At 43.2% G+C, this 22,578-nt stretch overlaps 1 protein-coding gene across 2 annotated transcripts in view; it reads left to right on the top strand.

Moving 5' to 3' along the window:
* Positions 1-22,578, top strand: part of FMN1 (formin 1) — a 474,559-nt gene that overhangs the window by 274,107 nt on the left and 177,874 nt on the right. For both annotated transcript variants that reach the window (XM_088839831.1, XM_055435909.2), the window contains 2 exons: positions 16,275-16,336; positions 18,478-18,566. In XM_088839831.1, the coding sequence (XP_088695957.1) occupies positions 16,275-16,336; positions 18,478-18,566 (151 nt within the window). The remainder of the gene's footprint in view (positions 1-16,274; positions 16,337-18,477; positions 18,567-22,578) is intronic.

Below are 22,578 nucleotides of genomic sequence, written 5' to 3'. Positions count from 1 at the left end.
CTAACTTGTGCTTCATGCAGACTCATAAGAAGCTGATGAATAAACCAGAAAGCTAGTATATTCACTCAGAGGAGAATGGAGAATTTTCCTTCAGCATGACAAAAATGTTTATAATATCTATTCACTGTTACTTACACCTCACTTATCTCTGCTTGGCATTAGATATTTGCTTATGCCATTTCTCCTCTTGCTGAGATAACAGTTTGGTCACCTTAATAATAGTTCTGGGTGTTTCAGCCCACCATTACCTCCCACAGAGGTAATGGATAATCCAGTTTTTACTTGTTAAAAGTCTTAAAAAGCAGCCTTATTTTCCTCATCTGTAACATGGGCCCTTCTCTGTTGTCCGTTTGACCCTGTCTATAGTGTATATTGAAGAAGTGGAATTTGGGGGCTTAGTACCTCTAGGTCTGTTAACTAACAGCAAGTAACAGAGCCAGTGTGTGGTCCTTTATGACATGTAGCATTACTTTGCTCAGAATTTCTCTGATAATTAAGCATTGTTTACTACAAACTGGTAAACTGGTAAACCAGGACTTCCCTGGTGGCTCAGACGGTAAAGCGTCTGCCTACAATGTGGGAGACCCGGGTTTAATCCCTGGGTTGGGAAGATCTCCTGGAGAAGGAAATGGTAACCCACTCCAGTACTCTTGTCTGGAAAAGCCTTTGGAAGGAGGAGCCTGGTAGGCTATAGAGTCGGACACGACTGAGCAACTTCACTTTGACCATGAACTGGGCTAGTGTATCCTATATAGAAGTCATTCAATAAAGAATCTTTTAAATTTTAATTTGGTTTTAAAGAATAGAGTAAACCTTAGACTAGATAAAATCAGAATGTCATAAATTTCATTCTAGTGCATTTGGAGAAGGCAATGGCAATCCACTCCAGTACTCTAGCCGGAAAATCCCATGGACGGAGGAGTCTGGTGGGCTGCAGTCCATGGGGTACCTAAGAGTCGGACACGACTGAGCACTTTCACTTTCATGCATTGGAGAAGGAAATGGCAACCCATTCCAGGGTTCTTGCCTGGAGAATACCAGGGACGGGGGAGCCTGGTGGGCTGCCATCTATGGGGTCGCACAGAGTCGGACACGACTGAAGCATCTCAGCAGCAGCAGCAGCAGTGCATTTGGACAAAACTTCTTCCTGCCGGCCTGCCTCCTCCCTTCCTCTTTCCCTCTCTCCCTCACTAAGCATGTACTGCATGCCTGCTCTGTTTCAGACACCATGACTACCACAACACATAACGTCCTGAATTTCACATTCTCAGGAGTTCACAGGATGGTGGCAGAGATGTACAGAGTATCCTAAGATCACAGAATAAAGTTACCTGTGAAATAACAGAGATCAATCTATCAGCTCCTCTTGTAACACTTAAGATGAGTCTTAGAGGATGAAATGGTGGTCATCACACAGAGAAGGAGCTTTTCCAGTTGATGAAAGAAGGCATATGAAAAGGAGGCACGTCTGGCGTCTACAAGTTGCATGTAAACGTGGGTGGTTTCAGAACAAAGTACCTGAAGGGCAAGTAGTATCCAGACCAGGAAGGATCCCGACTGTCATCAGATGAAATTTGAACGCTATCCTATCAGTAACATGGCGGTAGAAGTTAAAGGGGGCAGTGCTGTGATCTCATTTGGAGTGCAGAAATACTTCCCCAATCACAGCAGACTGGCCCCCAAGCCCTTTCATGCTCTGGCAGCAGCCGTATCTTCTCCTGAACTTGACTGGGCCGACTTCTCATTGCTCTTCAGTGTCAGCGGTCCTCTGATTCCTTCACAGGCCAAGTTCTTTCCTTCCTCTGTGTCTTTGAAGGCACAGTATGTTCCCTCTGTTTGAAATGCTTTTCCAACCCCATTCAACAGCACACTCTTTTTCTTTGCTCCTAAGTCACTTCAGTCGTGTCTGACTCTTTGCGATCCTGTGGACCATAGCCCACCAAGCTCCTTTGTCCATGGGATTCTCCAGGCAAGAATACTGGAGTGGGTTGCCATTTCGTAGGGTAACATCTCAAAGAGGTCCTCCCAGATCCTCCTCCCTAATTTAAGTCACTGTAAGTTAATTTTCTTATTTTCTACCCATCACTTAATATTTTCTTTGTTCATATACTTCTCACTTACATCCGCCAGCAGAAGACAAACTGCAAGAGGGCTAATACTCACTGATGTGTCCCTCGCACCTTGTTGTGCCTGGCAATGAGGTGAGGATCATCAAGGGTCTGTTGAATGAATAAACAGAAATAGTCATGTAGGTGACTAGATCTAGGCTTCCGAGGTGGCGCTGTGTGGTAAAGAACCTGCCTGCTGTTGCAGAAGACATAAGAGGTGCGGGTTTGATCCCTGGTTCGGGAAGATCCTCTGGAGGAGGAAATGGCAACCCACTCCAGTACTCTTGCCTGGAGAATCCCATGGACAGAGGAACCTGTGGGCTACAGTCCATGGGTTGCAAAGAGTCAGACATGACTGAAGCAACTTAGCATGTATGCATGGCTAGATCTGATAGAAAGGGATTGTGATTGTTGACATAATAAATGACAAAGGCCAGAACTAGGGCTGTGTCTGTGGAAATGTAGAGTAGACCATGTGCAAGGGATGTTTGAAGAGCAGATTTTTATGGTTAGCCCCACGAGATTCATATGATGATGGAGAAGTTTGGGGTTGCTGGTTTCAACAAGAATGGGAATCATGGTGCCAAAAACATAAAATGAAAATAGAGGGGGGGAAGCGTGGATAGAAGCTGAAAGATCAATTCTGTTTTGCATGATTTGAGTTGGAGATGACTGGTGACATTTCAGCTGAAGTGTTCAAGAACATCTGAAAATTCCAGCCTGATACTAAGTAAATAGGGCTAGATTAGAGACTGAACATCCCCACAAAGATAGCCACCCATATGTGTTGCTCTCCACCCCAGGCGGTGTGTGGTATCTAAACCTAAATCTCTGTTCTGACGAAGTTTAAAGCACTGCATGACTAAAGGCAAGACCTTGGTTGTGGAGGAAGAATGGCTTCAGGACACTGACCATAATACCACGCCACTTGTATTTGGTCCCAGAGATATCCTGAACAAGTGATTTACTCCTTGCTGGTTTTCCATCTGGTTAACTAGGGTGACTTATATTTAAAAGCATTTGGCATCCTTGGTTACAGTGACTGCCTAAATGATTGCAAATTAGTGTTTTCATTCCATGTTAGTGATTTCCTCTTATTCTTTTCCCAGGGGAGATGGAAAATTGCTGTTGACTATTCTTGATATAAACCTCCATATGCATTGCAACAGACTAGGTGCCAGAAACCTCCTGGCATCCGTTTGGAATTTCCCGTACACTCTCAGAATTCATATTTATAATATTTAATCTAACATCAAAATAAAACATTTTTCACTTTAGTTCTGACTAATCCAGAATCTCAGTTTAGAGTTCAGCTGTATCAAAAACCATCTTTCTGTTTAGGAATCTCGAATCAAAATGTAAGTTAGGTGTATGCTGCTGCTGCTGCTAAGTCACTTCAGTCGTGTCCGACTCTGTGTGACCCCATAGACGGGGAAGCCCACCAGACTCCCCTGTCCCTGGGATTCTCCAGGCAAGAACACTGGAGTGGGTTGCCATTTCCTTCTCCAATGTGTGAAAGTGAAGTCGCTCAGTCGTGTCCGACCCTTAGCGACCCCACGGACTGCAGCCTACCAGGCTCCTCCATCCATGGGATTTTCTAGGCAAGAGTACTGGAGTGGCTTGCCATTGCCTTCTCCGTTAGGTGTATACCCAGAGTCTAAAACTCAGATCTGAGAATGCTGACTGGACTTTGCTCCTTTTTGCCTAATAATTTATAGAAATCTCTGTCAAGGTTTATGCCAGTTGTCTAAACATAATGAATTTCCAGGCGTCTGAAATTCACCGTGAATTGTCTCGGGCTTTCCTATTGTTCAGTCACTCAATTGTGTCCAGCTCTTTGCAGCCCCATGGACAGCATCTTGTCAGCCTTGCCTGCCCTTCGCCACCGATTGCTCAAACTCATGTCCATTGAGTTGGTGATGCCATCCAACCATCTTCATCCCCTGTCATCCCCTTCTCCTCCTGCCTTCAGTCTTTCCCATCATCAGGGTCTTTTCCAATAAATTGGCTCTTCTCATCAGGTGGCCAAATTATTGGAGCTTCAACTTCAGCATCAGTCCTTCCAGTGAATATTCAGGGTTGATTTCCTTTGGGATGGACTGGTTTGATCTCCTTGCTTTCCAAGGGGCTCTCAAGAGTCTTCTCTAGCACCACAGTTAGAAACCATCAATTCTTCAGCGCTCAGCCTTCTTTATGGTCCAACTCTCACATCCATGCATGACTACTGGAAAAACCATAGCTTTAACTATATGGACCTTTGTCAGCAAAGGGATGTCTCTGCTTTTTAATACACTGTCTAGGTTTTTCATAGCTTCTCTTCTAAGGAGCAAGCGTCTTTTAGTTTCATGGCTGCAGTCACTGTCTGCAGGACCTTCCTGAGGAACATTCTAATTCTGGTCTGGAAGACCCATACTCAAAGGGCAAAATTTTTATTGTGCACCTCTGCCAGTAAAAATTTTAGAGCATGCTTCTCAAGATATGTTTTTAAGAACTTGTACATCATGTAAATGTGTAACAGAACTAATATTCACATTATAAAATGGATGCAAAGATATAAATTAAATTGAGATTAATATTTTTAAATGTGTTACTGATTTTGATAGCTTTAAATTCTCAACAGCTAGTATCTCATGGCTCAATATATACATAAAATGAAGCTTATTATTAAAAATAGTGGATTTAAACTCACATTTCAAACAGTCTCTTGATAAATTCTACTATAATGTATGGAGGTCAGCATCTTGGCAGATCTAATTCGACTGTCCCCGTTTCTAATTCATTCCAGAATTGATGAACTTTTACTAGCAGTCAAGCCTGTGCTCTTCCATTTTTCTTATTGTTGATGGATTATCTTCAGTCTGGGGTTTCTCTTCAGGAATCTTTTGAAGCCAACTGGTTTATTTTGTCAAGTTTAGTTAAAACTAGATTTTAGAATCAGAAAATGTTATTTAATCCTCCCCCACTACCGCCGCCACTGCTGCAAATCACGATACATTGGAAGCAAAGGAACAAGTGAGGAAGCCACGTGTGAAAGAGTTTCCCCACCGATGGTGACAGGCAGTCATGACCTACTGACATACCCAAGGAAGGCATCAGGGTCAGTCAACTTATTAAGCATGGGCAGAGCTCAGTTTGGGGATGAATATAAACAGTAGCTCTAATGCTACTATATGTCCTTTCCCAGCTCTCATTTCTTCCTGCTGAGTCTAAAACACCTGAGCAGCAGGGTCCCATCCACCTCTCTCTGAACCCCTGAGCATTCCCTGCCCTGTCAGAGCTGGGTCCAGAAAGCCAAGGGTGGCATTTCTTTTGTACTTTACCTTCAGGCAACTGGCTGAGGCCATCCAGTCTGCCTGGAATGTAATTTTGGCTTAAAAGAAGCAGAACTAATGGAAGAACAGAAGCAGCTTAACCCAGACTGTTTCTCATTCCACTGCCCCTACAGAGAATAGAGGGAATGAAGGAGCGGAAGTTCTCTGAATTCTATGCTTGTGCCCCTCTTTGAGGTTTGAACCATGGACAATTTTAATTGCGCCTATAAAACGGCACCTTGTGGCCGAGTACATGCCTCGACTTAGACAAAAATTGGGATTTTTTGCTTGATGAGGTTGAGTGATTTGAAGCTTTGGGGACAGACTAGATGTGTCACCTGCTAGCTGGCTTCTGTTTAACTGTGTCATTTATACTTGCCTCCTGTCTCCAACAAAGCTTGAATAAAGGTCTGTACCAACTCACATGATGCACCAGCAAGCATTTGGCAGTGTAGATAATATCATAAAATATATTCCCTTGATAGTTGCTATTCTTTATGTGTCTGGAGGCAGCTTTTGTTTGTGTTTCTTCATTCTTTGTGCCTTCGCTTCCCTTTTTAGTCAGTTCTGGCATGCTGTATAAAATTGCAATTAGTAATATCTTTTTAAGAAAAATGGATTTTATATTACTGTTGATTTATTTTTAGATTTTCTTTTCTTCTAAGTAATGCCTTTTCAAGTTCTGGGTTTCTTTTTGCTTTTAGACGTTCTTTTTTGCTATGCTTGGAACCACAATACTGATTATTGTCAGTAACTGTGAATAATTAATGAAGACTGAAGTTTGATTGTCTTATGACATATATTAAGATAGCATATTTGAGGGGTTTCTCTGGTGGTCCAGTGGTTAATTCTCCACCTTCCAATGCAGGGGGCTTGAGTTCAGTCCCTGGCTGGGGAACTAAGGGCCCACATGCCCATGGGGTGTGGCCACAAATTTTAAAAAAGGACCATAGAAATGAATTAAGTATTAGCAATAATTAAATAATGGTGGCATTATGGATGTGTATAATACACAAATGACATTTTTGTGGCCTGGGCTATCTATGGTTCCCACTGGGAGACTGTTGATTGATGTATAAAACATGTGATGCCATTCAGAGGCAAAGGTAGACTTTTATAGGTAGTTGGTTAGCACTTTTTTTTTTCGGTGGTGAGGATATTGAAAAGTGAAATTGTTCGCTGCTCAGTCGTGTCTGACTCTTTGCGACCCCTTGGACTGTACCCCACCAGGCTCCTCTGTCCCAAGAATTCTCCAGGCAAGAATACTGGAGTGGGTAGTCATTCCCTTCTCCAAGGGATCTTCCCAACCCAGGGATCAAACTCAGGTCTCCTTTGCTGCTAAGTCATTTCAGTCGTGTCCAACTCTGTGTGACCCCATGGACAGCAGCCCACCAGGCTCCTCTGTCCATGGGATTCTCCAGGCAAGAATACTGGAGTGGGTTGCCATTTCCTTCTCCCAGGTCTCCTTTTGGTGGAGTGATTATTTCTAGACTGACACTTACAAAGGATAAAAGAAGTACAATCATGGTCCAGTCAATTTGGTGATGGAACTGAGCTTGGGAAACCATTCTTCATGCCTTAGTTTCATTGCCTGTTAAACTCAGGGCAACAGTAGAATCTTCCTTGTATGAATAAATGTAAAATGGTTCGAACAATGCCTTGTACACAGCAATTTCCCAATAAAAGCAAGCTGCTAATTAAGTATTCATCTCCAGTACTGCCTGTCTGCTTTCCCCACCCTCTGGTGGAGTGCACAGAGATGCCTTTAAGCTGCTTAATAACTGCTGCCCTCAGCATTTGCTCTGGATATGTGCATGGAATGAGGCTTGGCCTGTACCTGTGTCTGCGCAGGTGGGCCTGGTGCCGTCGGAGGAGAAGCACAGTGGTCAGTAGGGAAAGAATGAGGCGTATGGCGGGAAGGTCACAGGCGTGTTCTGGCCATTGTGAGGAACCCTGGGTGCTGAGCTTTTTGTGGGGCGGGTTCTGTGCAGCTCTTGTTCTGGCCTCTGTGTGGTTCTTTGACACTTCTCTCTGCCTGACCCGTATCTTTTCATCTCTTGCCCAGTTTCATCACAAGCTTGGTCTTCATTCTCAGTGATGGCCTCATTGGGGAGGCGAGACTCTGGGGAAATAGTCCTGCTTTGCCTTTCCTCAGCTTTCAGATTCTGCCAAGACCACCTTCTTTCTGGGACCCCCACATCCTTGCCTTTCTCTTAAGAGAGGTCAGAGGAATTGGTTTGTGGGAGTTTTGAGGGTTAGCTTACCTGAGAGTTTAAAAACCCCACAGCTTGGGACTTCCCTGGTGGTCCAGTGGTTAAGACTCCATGCTTTCAAGACAGGGGGCATGAATTTGATCCCAGGTCAGGGAACTAAGATCCCACATGCCATGATCAAAATGGCCAAAACAAACAAACAAGACAAAAAAAAAAAAACCCAAGGCCTTCCATGTTGCTTTCTCCATTCCATTCTCTTTTACTTACAAATTATTAATTTTGAACTGTGGTGTTGAAGAAGACTCTTGAGAGTCCCTTGGACTGCAAAGAGATCAGTCCTGGATGTTCATTGGAAGGACTGATGCTAAAGCTGAAACTCCAATACTTTGGCCACCTCATGCGACCAGTTGACTCACTGGAAAAGAGTCTGATGCTGGGAGGGATTGGGGGCAGGAGGAGAAGGGGACAACAGAGAATGAGATGGCTGGATGGCATCACCGACTCAATGGACACGAGTTTGAGTGAACTCTGGGAGTTGGTGATGGACAGGGAGGCCTGGCATGCCATGATTCATGGGGTCGCAAAGAGTTGGACACAACTGAGCGACTGAACTGAACTGAACTGAAAAAATCGTAATTTGGTTGAAAGAGTTGAGTTTTATGTTGGCTATTTGAAAGCTAACATTGCTAACATAATAATTTCTATTGATAATCAAATATTCACGTTTTCTTTCTTGGACTGAGAATAGATCTATTCCACTTGAATCTTTAAACAGCCACTTGTAAAAGGTATCAACTATTGAAGCTAATGCAAAGAAGCATACAATGGGCTACATAGAGGCTATTTTTTTAATTAATTTATTTAATTGGAGGTTAATTACTTTACAATATTGTAGCGGTTTTTGCCATATATCAACATGAATCAGCCATGGGTGTGGTGTATATGTGTTCCCCATCCTGAACCCACCTCCCTCCCCATCCCATCCATCGGTGTCATCCCAGTGCCCCAGCCCTGAGCACCCTGTCTCATGCATCGAACCTGGTCCACTTCACATATGATAATATACACGTTTCAACGCTACCCTCTCAAATCATCCCACCCTCGCCCTCTCCCACAGAGTCCAGAAGACTGTTCTTCACATCTGTGTCTCTCTTGCTGTCTCGCATATAGGGTCATTGTTACCCTCTTTCTAAATTCCATATATATGCATTAGTATACTGTATTGGTGTTTTTCTTTCTGACTTACTTCATGCTGGATGATAGGCTCCAGTTTTAAAACCAGCGATAGCCAAAGCCTGCTAAAGCAACCCAACCCTACCCATGTGGCATCTTTCACGCCTTGGACAACCAGATTTACTTGGTCTAATCGAACAAACTAGGAATAGTTAGATAGCATCACTGACTCAATGGACATGAATTTGAGCAAACTCCGGGAGATAGTGAAGAACAAGGAAGCCTGGTGTGTTGCAATCTATGAGATCGCAGAGAGCCAGGCACGACTTAACGACTGAATAACAATAAAAGGAGTATGCCTTTCCTACCTCAGTCTGTCACATGTTTCTTGCCCAAAGATGCTACTTTGATCAAGAACAGCTCTCTTGAGTAAGTACATGTTTTTGTTTTTTTTTTTTTTACTAATTAGAAACCCTGTAGAACAGCAAACACAACCATTCTTTGTTTGGACAAGGTGCGCTTTGAGATAGGAAAGCATTCAGGGTTAAAAATGGCTGGAGGGCTGTGAGAATTCTTGCCTGTTCTTTCTCCTTACCCCGCTCTTGTGAAAAAGCTGTCTCCAAAGTGGAGAGGGAATTTACCTATTGTGTAAGACCTTGACCCCCGTCCCTGTGCCTGAAGCAGGAACATAGTTTTTATGTGTGCCTGTTAGTTTGAATTTGTGATACTGATCTGCTTTTTGTCCCTGCTGACGGTTATTATATCTTAATGGGCGAAACCCTACTCTAATGATCCTTGTGTATATAATTCTCGGAGTACAGAGCAGGCACCAGAGGACCACATAAAAATGTTTGCCTCAATTTCCCTGCAAAAAAGGAGCCCAGAAACCAGACTTGACCAAGTAACAGATTTTTAAAGGTAAAGGAACCCAATAAAATTACCAGCTTTTCACAGCGTGTGTCTATTTCCTCTCGACATATTGTGAGGTGTAGGTGAAATATTCTAAGTGAACTGACAGTGGGGGCAGGGGTAACTAAGGAGAGAGGGAGATAAAAGTAAAAACCACCAGCCATGATTGATATCACAGTAGCGATGAGTTGTTGGGGTCTCCCCTTTGTGAATTTGGCACTTCGCCTTTCTGACACCATCTGCGGGAGTGTTGGTATAATGAGCCTGGTACAGATGGGAGCAAAAGCTAGAGAATTACTTGGAAGACTGTATCAGGGCTTGGAGGTGTGCTGGAGAATTATGTAGGCTGGTATTTGCTTATTCAACTTATATGATATAAAAGGGTTTTGTGTGTATGAGAGAGAGAGAGTATGTTTTTGCAAGTACAAAGTGGAGGGGGCTACCTGGTCCTTGGAAACTCCAAAAATATTTTGATCAATGACTGATTTCTTTCTTTGATGTATTTGTCAATTAACTAACAGAATAGGTTCATTGACTGCTTCTAAATTTGGTAGTGAGTGCTTTCAAGAATCAATTCTGTAACACACCGTCTCATATCTGGGGAATAGCAGGATCATGTATGGATTCTGGCCTTTGTAGGAACTTAAACTGTTCATGGTAAATAGAAGGCAGGGCTATGTACATGCAGGATGACTCTCCTATGAGTCACAGGACTTTGGCTCTTTTTACTTTTCACCCCTTTGCCCAATAGCCTACCCTTCCCTGGCCACCCTGTAAAATAGAAATAATAGAAAGTGTTTAATTTCTTAAGTTCCTGGGTTCAACCAGATGATCTCATTTCAGTGCTGCTTCTACCTCTGAACTTTATTTTACTTTTTCAGATTTAAGCTCCTCACGTGGAAGAGGAGAAACCTCAGCGGAATACTTGGCATTGGCCCTAAATTAACCTCTCCATTGACTTCTTCCTCTCCCAGACTCCTCCCCCAGGTTATAAGGGGACAGCATCAGGCATATCCACCTCGTCAGCTCCTCTGCCTATTTTGCAGTGGCCCAAGCCCTCCCTCCACACCTAGACGGAAATACTCAGGCTGATTTGACAACAGACTTGCTCAGTCCCTGGGCTCAGTTCAGTTCAGTTCAGTTGCTCAGTTGTGTCCGACTCCTTGTGACCCCATGAATCAAGCACGCCAGGCCTCCCTGTCCATCACCAACTCCCTGAGTTCACTCAAACTCATGTCCATCGAGTCGGTGATGCCATCCAGCCACCTCATTCTCTGTCGTCCCCTTCTCCTCCCTGGTTGGATCTCCTTGCAGTCCAGGGGACTCTCAAGAGTCTTCTCCAGCACCACAGTTCAAAAGTAACAATTCTTCTGCAATCAGCTTTCTTCACAGTACAACTCTCACATCCATACATGACCACTGGAAAAACCATAGCCTTGACTAGATGGACCTTGGTTGGCAAAGTAATGTCTCTGCTTTTTAATATACTATCTAGGTTGGTCATAACTTTCCTTCCAAGGAGTAAGTGTCTTTTAATTTCATGGCTGCAATCAGCATCTGCAGTGATTTTGGAGCCCAAAAATATAAAGTCTGACACTATTTCCACTGTTTCCCCATCTATTTCCCATGAAGTGATGGGACCAGATGCCATGATCTTTGTTTTCTGAATGTTGAGCTTCAAGCCAACCTTTCCACTCTCCTCTTTCACTTTCATCAAGAGGCTTTTGAGTTCCTCTTCACTTTCTGCCATAAGGGTGGTGTCATCTGCGTATCTGAGGTTATTGATATTTCTCCCGGCAGTCTTGATTCCAGTTTGTGCTTCTTCCAGCCCAGCGTTCCTCATGATGTACTCTGCATATAAGTTAAATAAGCAGGGTGACAATATACAGCCTTGACGTACTCCTTTTCCTATTTGGAACCAGTCCATTGTTCCATGTCCAGTTCTAACTGTTGCTTCCTGACCTGCATACAGGTTTCTCAAGAGGCAGGTCAGGTGGTCTGGTATTCCCATCTCTTTCAGAATTTTCCACAGTTTATTGTGATCCACACGGTCAAAGGCTCAGTTGATGACATCACTGTACAGAGCTCCGCAGTCTTTCTCTCCTGTTCTGTTCTTTCTGTCCACAACCTCTGCCATGCTGAACTTAGTTCTAAACCATTCTTTCCAAATTTTTCTCTATCCTACGTAATAGAGCTCTGTCCATTGCCTCACCTGCTCATCAGTGCTCACGGCCTCCCTGCGATGTGCCACAGGCTCTTCACCTGGGCCTTCAGGATTCCACGGGACCTTGCTCCAAACTTTATGTAAGGAACACTTTCTTCAAGCCAGACGTGGACTCTCCACCATTGCCTGTGTGTTCTCTGAGCCTGTATATGTCTGCTTCTTCATCCTGGGAATGTCTCACCTCTTTCCCATTGACATTCGCTGGCACTTGTCCATTTACAGATTGTGAGTGCTTGGAATGGACTTGGCTTGATTCATTATGGTTAATAAATGGGTGCTTTAGCTGTCTGCCTAAAGCAGTATAACAGTTGAATTTCTACTCAGGGCTTTTTGCCTATGGTGATACCACTGTTTAAAATTCTTGAAGGTTAAGAATGAGAGGAAAGATAATTTCCTTATTCTTCTCTTTACAATGAGAAGATTTGCTTGTAAAATTTAGTGATTTTGAGGTATGGAGTATTCAGGCCAGCGTTGTATCTGTACTGAGTATGTGGATGGGGCATGATTGTGCAGCTTTACTCACCATACTTTGATTTTTTAAATGCGAACAAACAAGCATGGGCAAACAACCTTAATTCAGATATGCATATTATTTTTATTCGTCAGTCCTATCCCTTTTAAAAGTCTATGTTTTTCTTTTTCAAATCCCCATGCTGTCTTTATTGAGGAACTTTTCCTGACATAGCAGCAAGACTCACTCTTTGGGATTTCTCGGACACCTGTCTTATCCATAGACATTTATCTTATTCCTGTTGCTACCCCCAGGACTATGCTGGATGCTGGGATTATCAAGATGTGTAGAAATGATCCCTGACTACAGACCTTCCACGATCCAGTGTTAAGCAACTTACTAATACGGCTTCTTAAAATAGACTGTTTCACCCAATATAAAATATGAGTGGTGACATGGAAGAGGTAAAGAATAAGTACTTGATCCAAAGGTCAAGGAGCATCCTTCCAGGGGAGAGGCTTTTCACCAAGGCCTAGGAGGGTGAGGGGCAGGAAGGGAGAAAATCTTGGAATCTTCAGGAGTAGAAAGGTGTGTGGCTGGAGCTCAGGGGGCCTGGGAACAGTAGAAATGGTGAAGGATGAGACTGGAAGTGTCACTCAGGGCCAGGAAAGGAATGGACTTAAAAATTAGGCCTAGGCAGCTGGACTTTACCCAGTATTTAAAGGAAAGACATCTGAGGTATTTCAAACACCAAAGTAAAATTTTTACTTAAAAAAAAACATGGGTGGTATGAAGAAAAATGCTTTGATGGGAAAGATGGAAATGAGAAGTTAAGATTAGGTTAGCTTTCTAAATAGACCCAAAAAGTGAAAGTGTTAGTCACTCAGTCATGTCCAACTCTTGGTCAATCCCATGGACTGTAGCCCTCCAGGCTACAGGCTATCCATGGGATTCTCCAGGCAAGAACACTGGAATGGGTAGCCATTCCCTTCTCCAGGGGATCTTCCCAACCCAGGGATCAAACCAAGGTCTCCTACATTGCAGGCCATTTCTTTTCTGTCTGAGCCACCAGGGAAACCCAAAAGGACCCGAAGTTATCTTATATTTCCCTTAAGATGTTCAATACATAATTTTTCATAACTAGAGTTATTCATGCATATACCTTTTCTATGAACACTTCTGAAGGTGGGCCTTGAATGGGGTTTTAAAGGACCAAAAGGGTTTAAATAGCAACTGTTCCTACTGGAAACACTCAAGTATTCTAGAAAGTGGTAGTCTTCTTTCTCTAACTCTTTCCAGATGTTAAAGCAGATAAGGCATTAGCAAGCATTAAAACACATACAAAGTGTGTATAGTTAACATCACAGTAGTCTCTATTTGTAGGTACTGTTTTGATTTCTCACAATGCTCTATGAGCTCGGTTGAGCATGCATCTTGTTTTAATGTTTTCAGTAAGTGAAATGAGATCCATCCTATGAATGTGTGTATGTGTGCTCAGTTATATCCGACTCTGTGTGACCCCATGGATTGTAGCCTGCCAGGCTTCTCTGTCCAGGGATTTCCCAGGCAAGAATACTGGAGTCAATACCCTGAAGCTGATAGAACTGAATGTGCCAGGATCGCATAGTAAGTTTTGCTTCCATCCGTAATAGTCATCTTGGTCTTTTTCTGAATCTTGAGCTTATTCCTTCATCAAGATAAGAAACCTCTTTCTGTCCTTACCTCTCACTGGAAGGCTTTTCTCCCAGACACTCATAGAACTTTTTCTGCTCAGCTCTTAGCTTAAATGTCACCTCTTCAAAGAAGCCTTCATCCATCAGCCTCTCTAAGGTTGCTTATTGCTCTACTCTTTCTTTACATCATCATCTGTAACTATTTACTGGTTTATTTTCTAGCCCCTAAGCTGGAGTATAAGTCTCATGAGACCAAGTGCCTTCAGTGTCTTAGACACATTTGATTTATATAATCACAGCATTTTAGGACAGTTTCTAGAACTTGGTGCACATTCAGCAAATATTTATTCCAGGGCTGAGTGAATGAATGAATGAATGTTGCCGGAGCCCACGCGCGTTCTCCAGCCCCATCCTCCCTGCGTGTTTCTTCCACTTCCTAGCACACTGGATGCGAACTGGCCGAGGATATAACCCATCAAATTGTATATCTGGGACCCAGACTGATTAACTTCTGAAACTCAAATATTTACTCACCAGGAAAGGAAGCCAACAGATCCTTCTCTTTCCCATTAGTTAGGATCACTTGATTATACGTAAACTTGCAGTTATATGCAGTACCTAGTTTGGAAATTAACATCTCTGATAAGTTACTTTTAGAATTTTGCCTTGTCTTACTGTATTTTCATTGGCTGATTTTTATAGAAGACTATTAGAATTTACATAAAATAGACATTGTTCCTGGCTCTTTTTTTTTTTCCCCTTAAAGCATCGGACATTTAAAAATGCCTGGTCCTTCTAATAAGTTAGCAAAATCATCTTATCTCCATTCATAATATAACAGTCTTGGGAGGGTAAACTCTTTCCTTCTTTCCTCAAAGGACAGTTTTCTTTTGTGGTTTTAGATTGGCCTCTTCAGAAGTGTAGTTTTCCTTTGTCTTGGTGGAATCTGAGATGACTGACTTTGTCACTGATGTATTAACCGCTGCTTTTCTCACTACTCTGTGTAGTTGAGGAACAGCTTGCTGATTAACTCCTGAATTAGAAAAGGTGCCCTGTGAAGGAATTTTAAGTACATTTCTCAGTATTCGGTGAAGTTACATGATCTTAGCTCAGTTAATTAAGTTTATTAAAATTGTATGAAGGGGTTCATACAATTCTAAACCGTAGAAGAAGCAAAACAATTTGAAAGCAACCTGCCCTTTACCTTGATCCCTACCTTCTCCAAAACCATGGTGTAATGCCAACCAACAGAGTACTGGTTGATGAGCAGAATTTTAAGGCATTCTAAATATCACTGGTTGGTTTAATAAAATTAATTAGCCTGCCACGGAGAAAATTTACTAGCGTGCTGGTTAATTTCACAATGTAAAGTCAGAGAAGGGAGGTGGGGTTGAGGGAACAAACCTTATTAGTTTTGAATAATTATTTAAAGATGTGGAGCTGCCTATTTCAAGCACTTTGATTGCCAAATCCATTAAGGCTTTAAAATCTCCATGTTCGTATGCTGGTATATATGGGAAGGAATCTCTTTAGATGAAATCGCAGGCATATTAGTCATCAGCTAAATGACTTATTTAAGATATAGAACAACAAGTAGAATCCAAATAAAACCATGGGAATGAGAACTTGCCTTAAGACTTGCTCATGGGAGGTTTCCATAATCTTAATTTGCCATTGATGCAATTATTGCTTTTTCTTGTCTTTTTAATCCAAACAAGATGTTTGCAGCAGCCATGGAAGGGTGCCTGAAATCACATGCCTGAATTCATTTAATTTGCCAACATCGTCTTTTTTCTCTCCCTCTTCCTGGTAATGGGCAAGCGTCAGTTCTGGTGCATTAGGTATTAAATCTCTTCAATTACCAGGCGGGAAGAAAGATTTAAAATTGTGTTTCAAACCTACTAACTGATTTAGTTTTAAAACACAAACACTTCTCCTGCGGAGCCTAAATTAAACTGCAGAAAGGATGCAGAGCTTGAGGAATTAAACCAGGCAGGGCCAAGGCTTAGGCCAGCAATCAGAACCATTTTGGTTTCTTTCACGGGGCCCCCCTGGTGCAGAAGGAAAGGGGGCAAGAGCATGTCAGAAGACAACCTGTGTGAGAGAGGGCAAACGTTTGCATTGCTTGGTAGCTGGACATGGAGTAAATGTTAGTGCAGCAGAGTCCGGTCTAACCTCTTATCCTTTCTCTTTCTCTTTGGGTGCTCGGCAGCCATTTTTAACGTGGACGATTCTGTGGTTGATCTGGAAACCCTGGCAGCCTTATATGAAAACGTGAGTATCAGAGTTTCCAGATTTTTGTATCTTAACTAACTTTAAAAAAATATGTTAATGTCTAAAAAATCATTGTATGTGACTCCTCCCACCCAAAAAATCACTGATCCATTCATGTTCTTTGGCGGTGGGAATTTTGACATTGTGTGGAAGAGAGTAAGGTACAGAAAAGCAAGCTCAAATGAGAGTGAGCATGAGGAAACACTAGGTTCTTGACATCCCTCCCCTCCGCTGTGGTATCTGGGTTAGTAGATTTCTTTTACAGGGGAGGGCGGTTCAATGGGGAGGCCATGTCTGTGCCATAGAACGCGGCCCTGTGATTTGCAATCAGAGTGAATGAAGCTAAGTTACCAGCTTAATAATGGTGTATAACCAGTGTCATCTTCTGAGGAATGGGGATGTTGTCTCCAGCTTGGATGATTACTTTTAGTCCAAGTAAGCTGCTGGTATTGAATGTGGGAAATAGTATCGGATGGTGAGTGTGTGTATGGATTTAGAGTGAGATATTCAGGTTTGAGATCTGACTCTGTCACGGACAACTGAGTGGTCTTGAGTCATTTAAACCCCTAAACCTGTTTGATCCTCAGTACAGTGGGGATTATAACAGGCTCTATATGATTTCTGTGACTATTAAAATAGAGCTCAATATATATAGCAGTAGCAATGTACTTTGAAAATGAGCAGCACTGTATACATATATGGTCTTTAAATGCGGATTATATGTGTAAATAACCAGAGTAATTGACAGGCTTTCTTGAGAACATGACACAGGAGAGTCCCAGTTCCCATAATTGTTAACTTCTCTGGTTCACTGTCTCTGTTAGATTTGAATATATCGATTGAACCAGATTCTCTTTACTGAGTAATGCTATTTCCCAGAGCTCTATAGCATGCTTTGGTTACCAAGCTCAAAAAATGATTTAATACTTCGGTTCCCAGGGACTTTAAACCTCTCACAGAAAATTTCCATAGTGTGATAATCCAGTCTGGCAGAATTTCCAATTCCCTTCACGTTTTTACATCCTTTTTGTATATCAGGAACTGTTTAGTATTAATATAATATGATGGGTGGGAATGTCCCATGTTTCTATTAGGAAGGCTTTCATTAATAGATAAGAATATGCATGAATCCTAGGCCATCCTGGCACATGTGTGGAATACCTGGAGGGCAGCATGGAATTGTGGAAGAAAGATGTTTCACGTCAAGCCCTTTATCTGGTAGTTAGTCTAAGCCTCGGTGGTGTCATCTACAAAGCAAGGATGAAATGCTTGATGTTGGAGGACTTAATAAAAGGCAAAATGCCTTCTAGGGGCTTTCAGTTGTTACCCCAGGCTCGGGACTGTGTGCGTGGTAGGTACTTGTTAGCTTACAGTAGCAGTAAGCTGCATATAACTGACATGGGAGGATAAATTGAGAAAGTATGAGACCAAATGCCAAAGTAAGTAGTGCAGATAACAAATACTTAGAAAATTCAGAGAGAACCTGCTGACCAGAAATTTAATAATCAGGATCCTATGTAAGTTAGGAGGGCTGTTTTGAGGATGAGGAAGCAAATGCTAAGGAAAGATCCATATCTGATCTTACGGGGAAAGACACCAGGGATTTAAGGTAGCAGTCAAATTCCTGGCTGGTATATCCAGCTCAGGTTACTTATATGACCACTGGGTTTTAGCCAGTGATTCTCAAACGGTAGCCTGAGAATCACCTGGAGGGCTCGCTGAACCCCACTCTGAGAGTGCTGGCCCTGCTTCCAGCATAAAGTATGTCCAAGGTGTGCTCAGTTGCTGAGTCATGTCTGACTCTTGGAGATCCCGTGGACTATAGCCCGCCAGGCTCCTCTGTTCATGGAATTCTTCAGGCAAGAATACTGGAGTAGGTTGCCATCTCCTCTTCCAGGGGATCTTCCTAACCCAGGAATTGAACCTGCATCTCCAGCATTGGCAGGCAGATTTTTTTTTTTTTTAAACCACTGAGCCACCTGGGAAGCCCTATGCCCAAGACAGGGCCAGTAATTGCAACTGGCATTTCTAATTAGTGACAGGTGATGCTGATGGTCCAGAGACCATACTTTGAGACATATTGCTTTAGACAGATTCTCATTGCTCATTTTTGTGTGTGTTTTGCTTCTATTTCAACACAGAGAGCCCAAGAGGATGAACTCGTTAAAATAAGAAAGTATTATGAGACATCTAAAGAGGAAGAATTGAAGCTGCTGGATAAACCTGAGCAGTAAGGATGCTTAAATACTTTTCTGTTAATAAAAGGAGAAGGGCCTTCCCTATCTTCCTGCCTCCAACTCCAAATAACCACATCTAAGCTGTGCCAAGCTCAGTCACAGCAGCGTCATTCCCGTGACCTATTGCATGCAGCAGGATGACCTGACTGCCGGGAAAGGCAGCCGGGAGATTTGTGCTGCTGGGTAGCATGTCTCAAGCCCTCACCCCACCCCTCGTGACTCCCCTTTTCTTGTCCTAGCAAATCGTTAATTCCCCCTAGACTAAACATTCTGGCCAAAAGGGTAACTGAGGAAGGAAGAAGTTACTGCTCCGTTTAAGGTTCTGCTGATGCAGTTGAAAGAGATGATGTCAGAGTCACAGGATTCAAATTGATTTTCCTAAATATTGTATCCAGTAAATGTTGCCTGCATGCGCCAGCTTTCTCCCCACACTCTCCACCTGCTCTGCCCAATTTCAGTGTGACTTTTCATCTTTATTTGCACGTGCTTATGCTGCTGTCCAGTCACTGTTTAGAGATGTCTGCTCTCTAGTTTGGGGTGTTCCACACACTCTTGTTCTTTGCTGGGCTCTTGGGATCTTCAGCCCCCCAGGTTCCCTCTAGGACTCTGAGAATGTGGGCTGGGTCCTGAGTGGACAGAAGGTTCCTTTGCCTGTTGCTCCTTTGAGTGCTTCCTGCCCAAGGCAGGGTACCCTTCTCAGCTTGGAGATGAGGGAAGGGATAGAAAACAGAGGAAATTGATCGAGTTTAAAGTAAGCAGGACTTCCCTGGTGGCTCAGTTGGTAAAGAATCCACCTGTAATTCAAGAGACCCGGGTTCGATCTCTGGCTGGGGAAGATCCCCTGGAGAAAGAAATGGCAATGCACTCCAGTATTCTTGCTGGGTAATCCCATGGACAGAGGAGCCTGGTGGGCTATAGTCCATGGGGTCACAAACAGCCGGACATGACTTAATGATTAAACCACCCCCAGAATTATAAGTCAGCCCCAGAGATATCTAAAGGTGAATGGCTTGTCCTGAAACCTTCATACCTTGCCCTTGGTTCCTCTAAGATGCCCCACTTCCTTTGGATCAGTTCAGTTCAGTTCAGTTCAGTCGCTCAGTCGTGTCCGACTCTTTGCGACCCCATGAATCACAGCACACAAGGCCTCCCTGTCCATCACCAACTCCCGGAGTTCACTCAAACTCATGTCCATCGAGTCAGTGATGCCATCCAGCCATCTCATTCTCTGTCGTCCCCGTCTCCTCCTGCCCCCAATCCCTCCTAGCATCAGAGTCTTTTCCAGTGAGTCAACTCGTCACGTGAGGTGGCCAAAGTATATTGGAGTTTCAGCTTTAGCATCGGTCCTTCCAATGAACACCCAGGATTGATCTCCATTAGAATGGACTGGTTGGATCTCCTTGCAGTCCAAGGGACTCTCAAGAGTCTTCTCCAGCACCACAGTCCAAGGTCCAAAAATCATTTCCCAGTGATTGGGTGGGGGATTTTTAGGTTTACTCAGTTACTGACAAACCTTTATGGTGATTTGGGGACACTTCAATGATTGGCTCTCATGTGGAGCATATGCCAGGACTCTCCCCCCAAAACACACCCAAAGTTACTTCATGAAGCCTAGGAATTTTATGACTCAGTGGACTCCCCTGCCCTTCAGTTCCATCAACCTGAGTCCCCATCCTTACCAACCCTACCCCTGACCCGTGGTCAATCCCATGTCATGCTTTCTAATATAATCAGTTAATTTCCACTAAGTTGCTAATGACTGAAAATGAAAAGACTAATAATGAATATTTAGACACAAGGCCATGGAAATATTTGAGAACTGACTTAGTCAGCTATAACAAGGTACCTTCAACTGGGTGACTTGCCAACAACAAAAGTGTATATCTCACAGTTGCTGAAGCCAGAAGTCTGAGGTCCAGCTGCAGCCATGGCTGGGTTCTAGTGAGAATGCTCTTGCACGCTGTGGACTGCCAGCATCTCTTTATATCTTCACATGGCAGAGAGCAGAGAGAGGAAAGAAGCTCTTGTGTCTTTTCTGCAGGGCGCTAACCCCACTCGTGAGGGATTAACCCTCATGTCCTCGTTACTGCCCAAAGTCCCTACTCCTTAATACTATCACACTGAGGGCTAGGATTGCAACATGTGGATTTGGGAGGACACAAGCATTCAGTCCATAATAAGGACAATAGGGCATATCAAACATTTGTTGTTATTCAGTTGCTAAGTCATGTCTGACTCTGTGACCCTATGGACTGCAGCATGCCAGTCTCCTGTGTCCTCCATTATCTCCCAGGGTTTGCTCAAATTCATGTGCATTGAGTCGGTGATGCTATTTAACCATCTCATCCTCTGTCCCCCCCTTCTCCTTTTGCCTTCAGTCTTTCCCAGCATCAGGGTCTTTTCTAGTGAGTTGGCTCTTTGCATCATGTGATTTAGCATTTGGGTAGTGCTAACTATACCACATTAAGCAATGATCTTCTAAGCTCAAAGTTGGAAAACTTTACCTGTAAAGGACCTGACAGTAAGTACTTCAGGCTTGGTGGGCCATTATAGTCTGTTGGAACTATTCAAGTCAACCATTGTAGTCCAGAAGCAGCCATAGATGATGGACGTGCCTGTGCACCAATAACATTTTATTTACGGATGCTGAAATTTGAGTTTCATATCATTTTCATACGTCATAAAATATTATCCTCTGTTGACATTTTCCCAACCATTTAAAAATGTGAAAACCATTCTTAGCTGATGGACCATACAAAAACAAGTGATGGGCTGAATTTGGCCTGGGGTCTATAATTCACCAACCCCTGCTCCAAGCTATAGGAATGGCCAACCTGGTGAAATGAACAGTGGGTCCCTGCTCCTGGAAGGGGTCCCCTTTTCCTTCTGTGTTAATGCTTTTTTGATATTATTTTACAAGATTAATTGCCAAGATAAAGAGTAATGGTAGCAGGTAATTAACAAAATGACTTCTTGTTCTTGCTTTCTCTACTGAGGATCTGGATAGAAGAGCATTTTTATTATTTTAATTTATTAAAAAATTGTTATTGGAGTATTGTCACCCAGAGTGAAGTCTGAAAGAGAAAAGCAAATATATCAATACACACATGTGGAATCTAGAAAAATGGTACAGATGAACCTATTGTCCTGGTGATGTGTTTGGACTCAGTTGCTAGAGGGTGAGGCCCAGAGAGGTAGGGCCTCCGGCCCAAAGTGAATTTCACCTTTGCTCCCAACCTTCTGCACAGCGCAGCATTTGTTTGATTTATGCCAGAATCTGATTTTTTGGCTACTTACTTGCCATTAGCTCAAAGTGAGTTGACTATAAGCATGTTTTACATACTGGAAAATATGAATCATTTATAGTTTCAACATTGCAGTTTCCTAAGATTCCTGTGGTGCCCAGTCCCATAAATTCAAGTCTGGAGAGGCTGGCTTCATCACTCACCTCATCAGCTTTCTTGAGCCGTGGGGCCAGATGTAGAAAGCCATTTCCCACAGAGATGTCATCTGCTTGGGACTAGGCTTTCTGAGAACTACTCTCTCCAGCGATGGTCCTCAACTCTGCTTACATTCTGCTTGGGGTGGTAGTGAGGCACTGGGAGCTTCTGTTGGGTTTGATTAGGCCTGGTGTGTGCTTTTTCTGGCCTGAAGTGAGGATGCCATATATAGCCTCCTGGGATGCTGTACTTAAGGGCTTCCCTGATAGTTCAGTTAGTAAAGAATCCGCCTGCAATGCAGGAGACCCCGGTTCAATTCCTGGGTCAGGAAGATCCCCTGGAGAAGGGAAAGGCTACCCATTCCAGTATTCTGGCCTAGAGAATTCCATGGACTGTATAGTACATGGGATCGCAGAGTTGGACATGACTGAGCGACTTTCACTTTTCACTTGTGCCCATGGCTGCCTTGCCCTCCCGCCCCCCCAAATGAAGACACATTGCCTTTTTGAAACAAGGCTCTGTTAGCATCTTCTTCTGTGGAGGAACATAGGTTACAACATGCACA

This window comes from Moschus berezovskii, chromosome 9, assembly GCF_049115385.1.
Source record: "Moschus berezovskii isolate FMDL1 chromosome 9, NW_MosBer_1.0, whole genome shotgun sequence".
NCBI lineage: Eukaryota > Metazoa > Chordata > Mammalia > Artiodactyla > Moschidae > Moschus > Moschus berezovskii.
The sequence above is the reverse complement of the archived record's forward strand: the minus strand, read 5'-3'. Positions and strand labels throughout refer to the sequence as shown.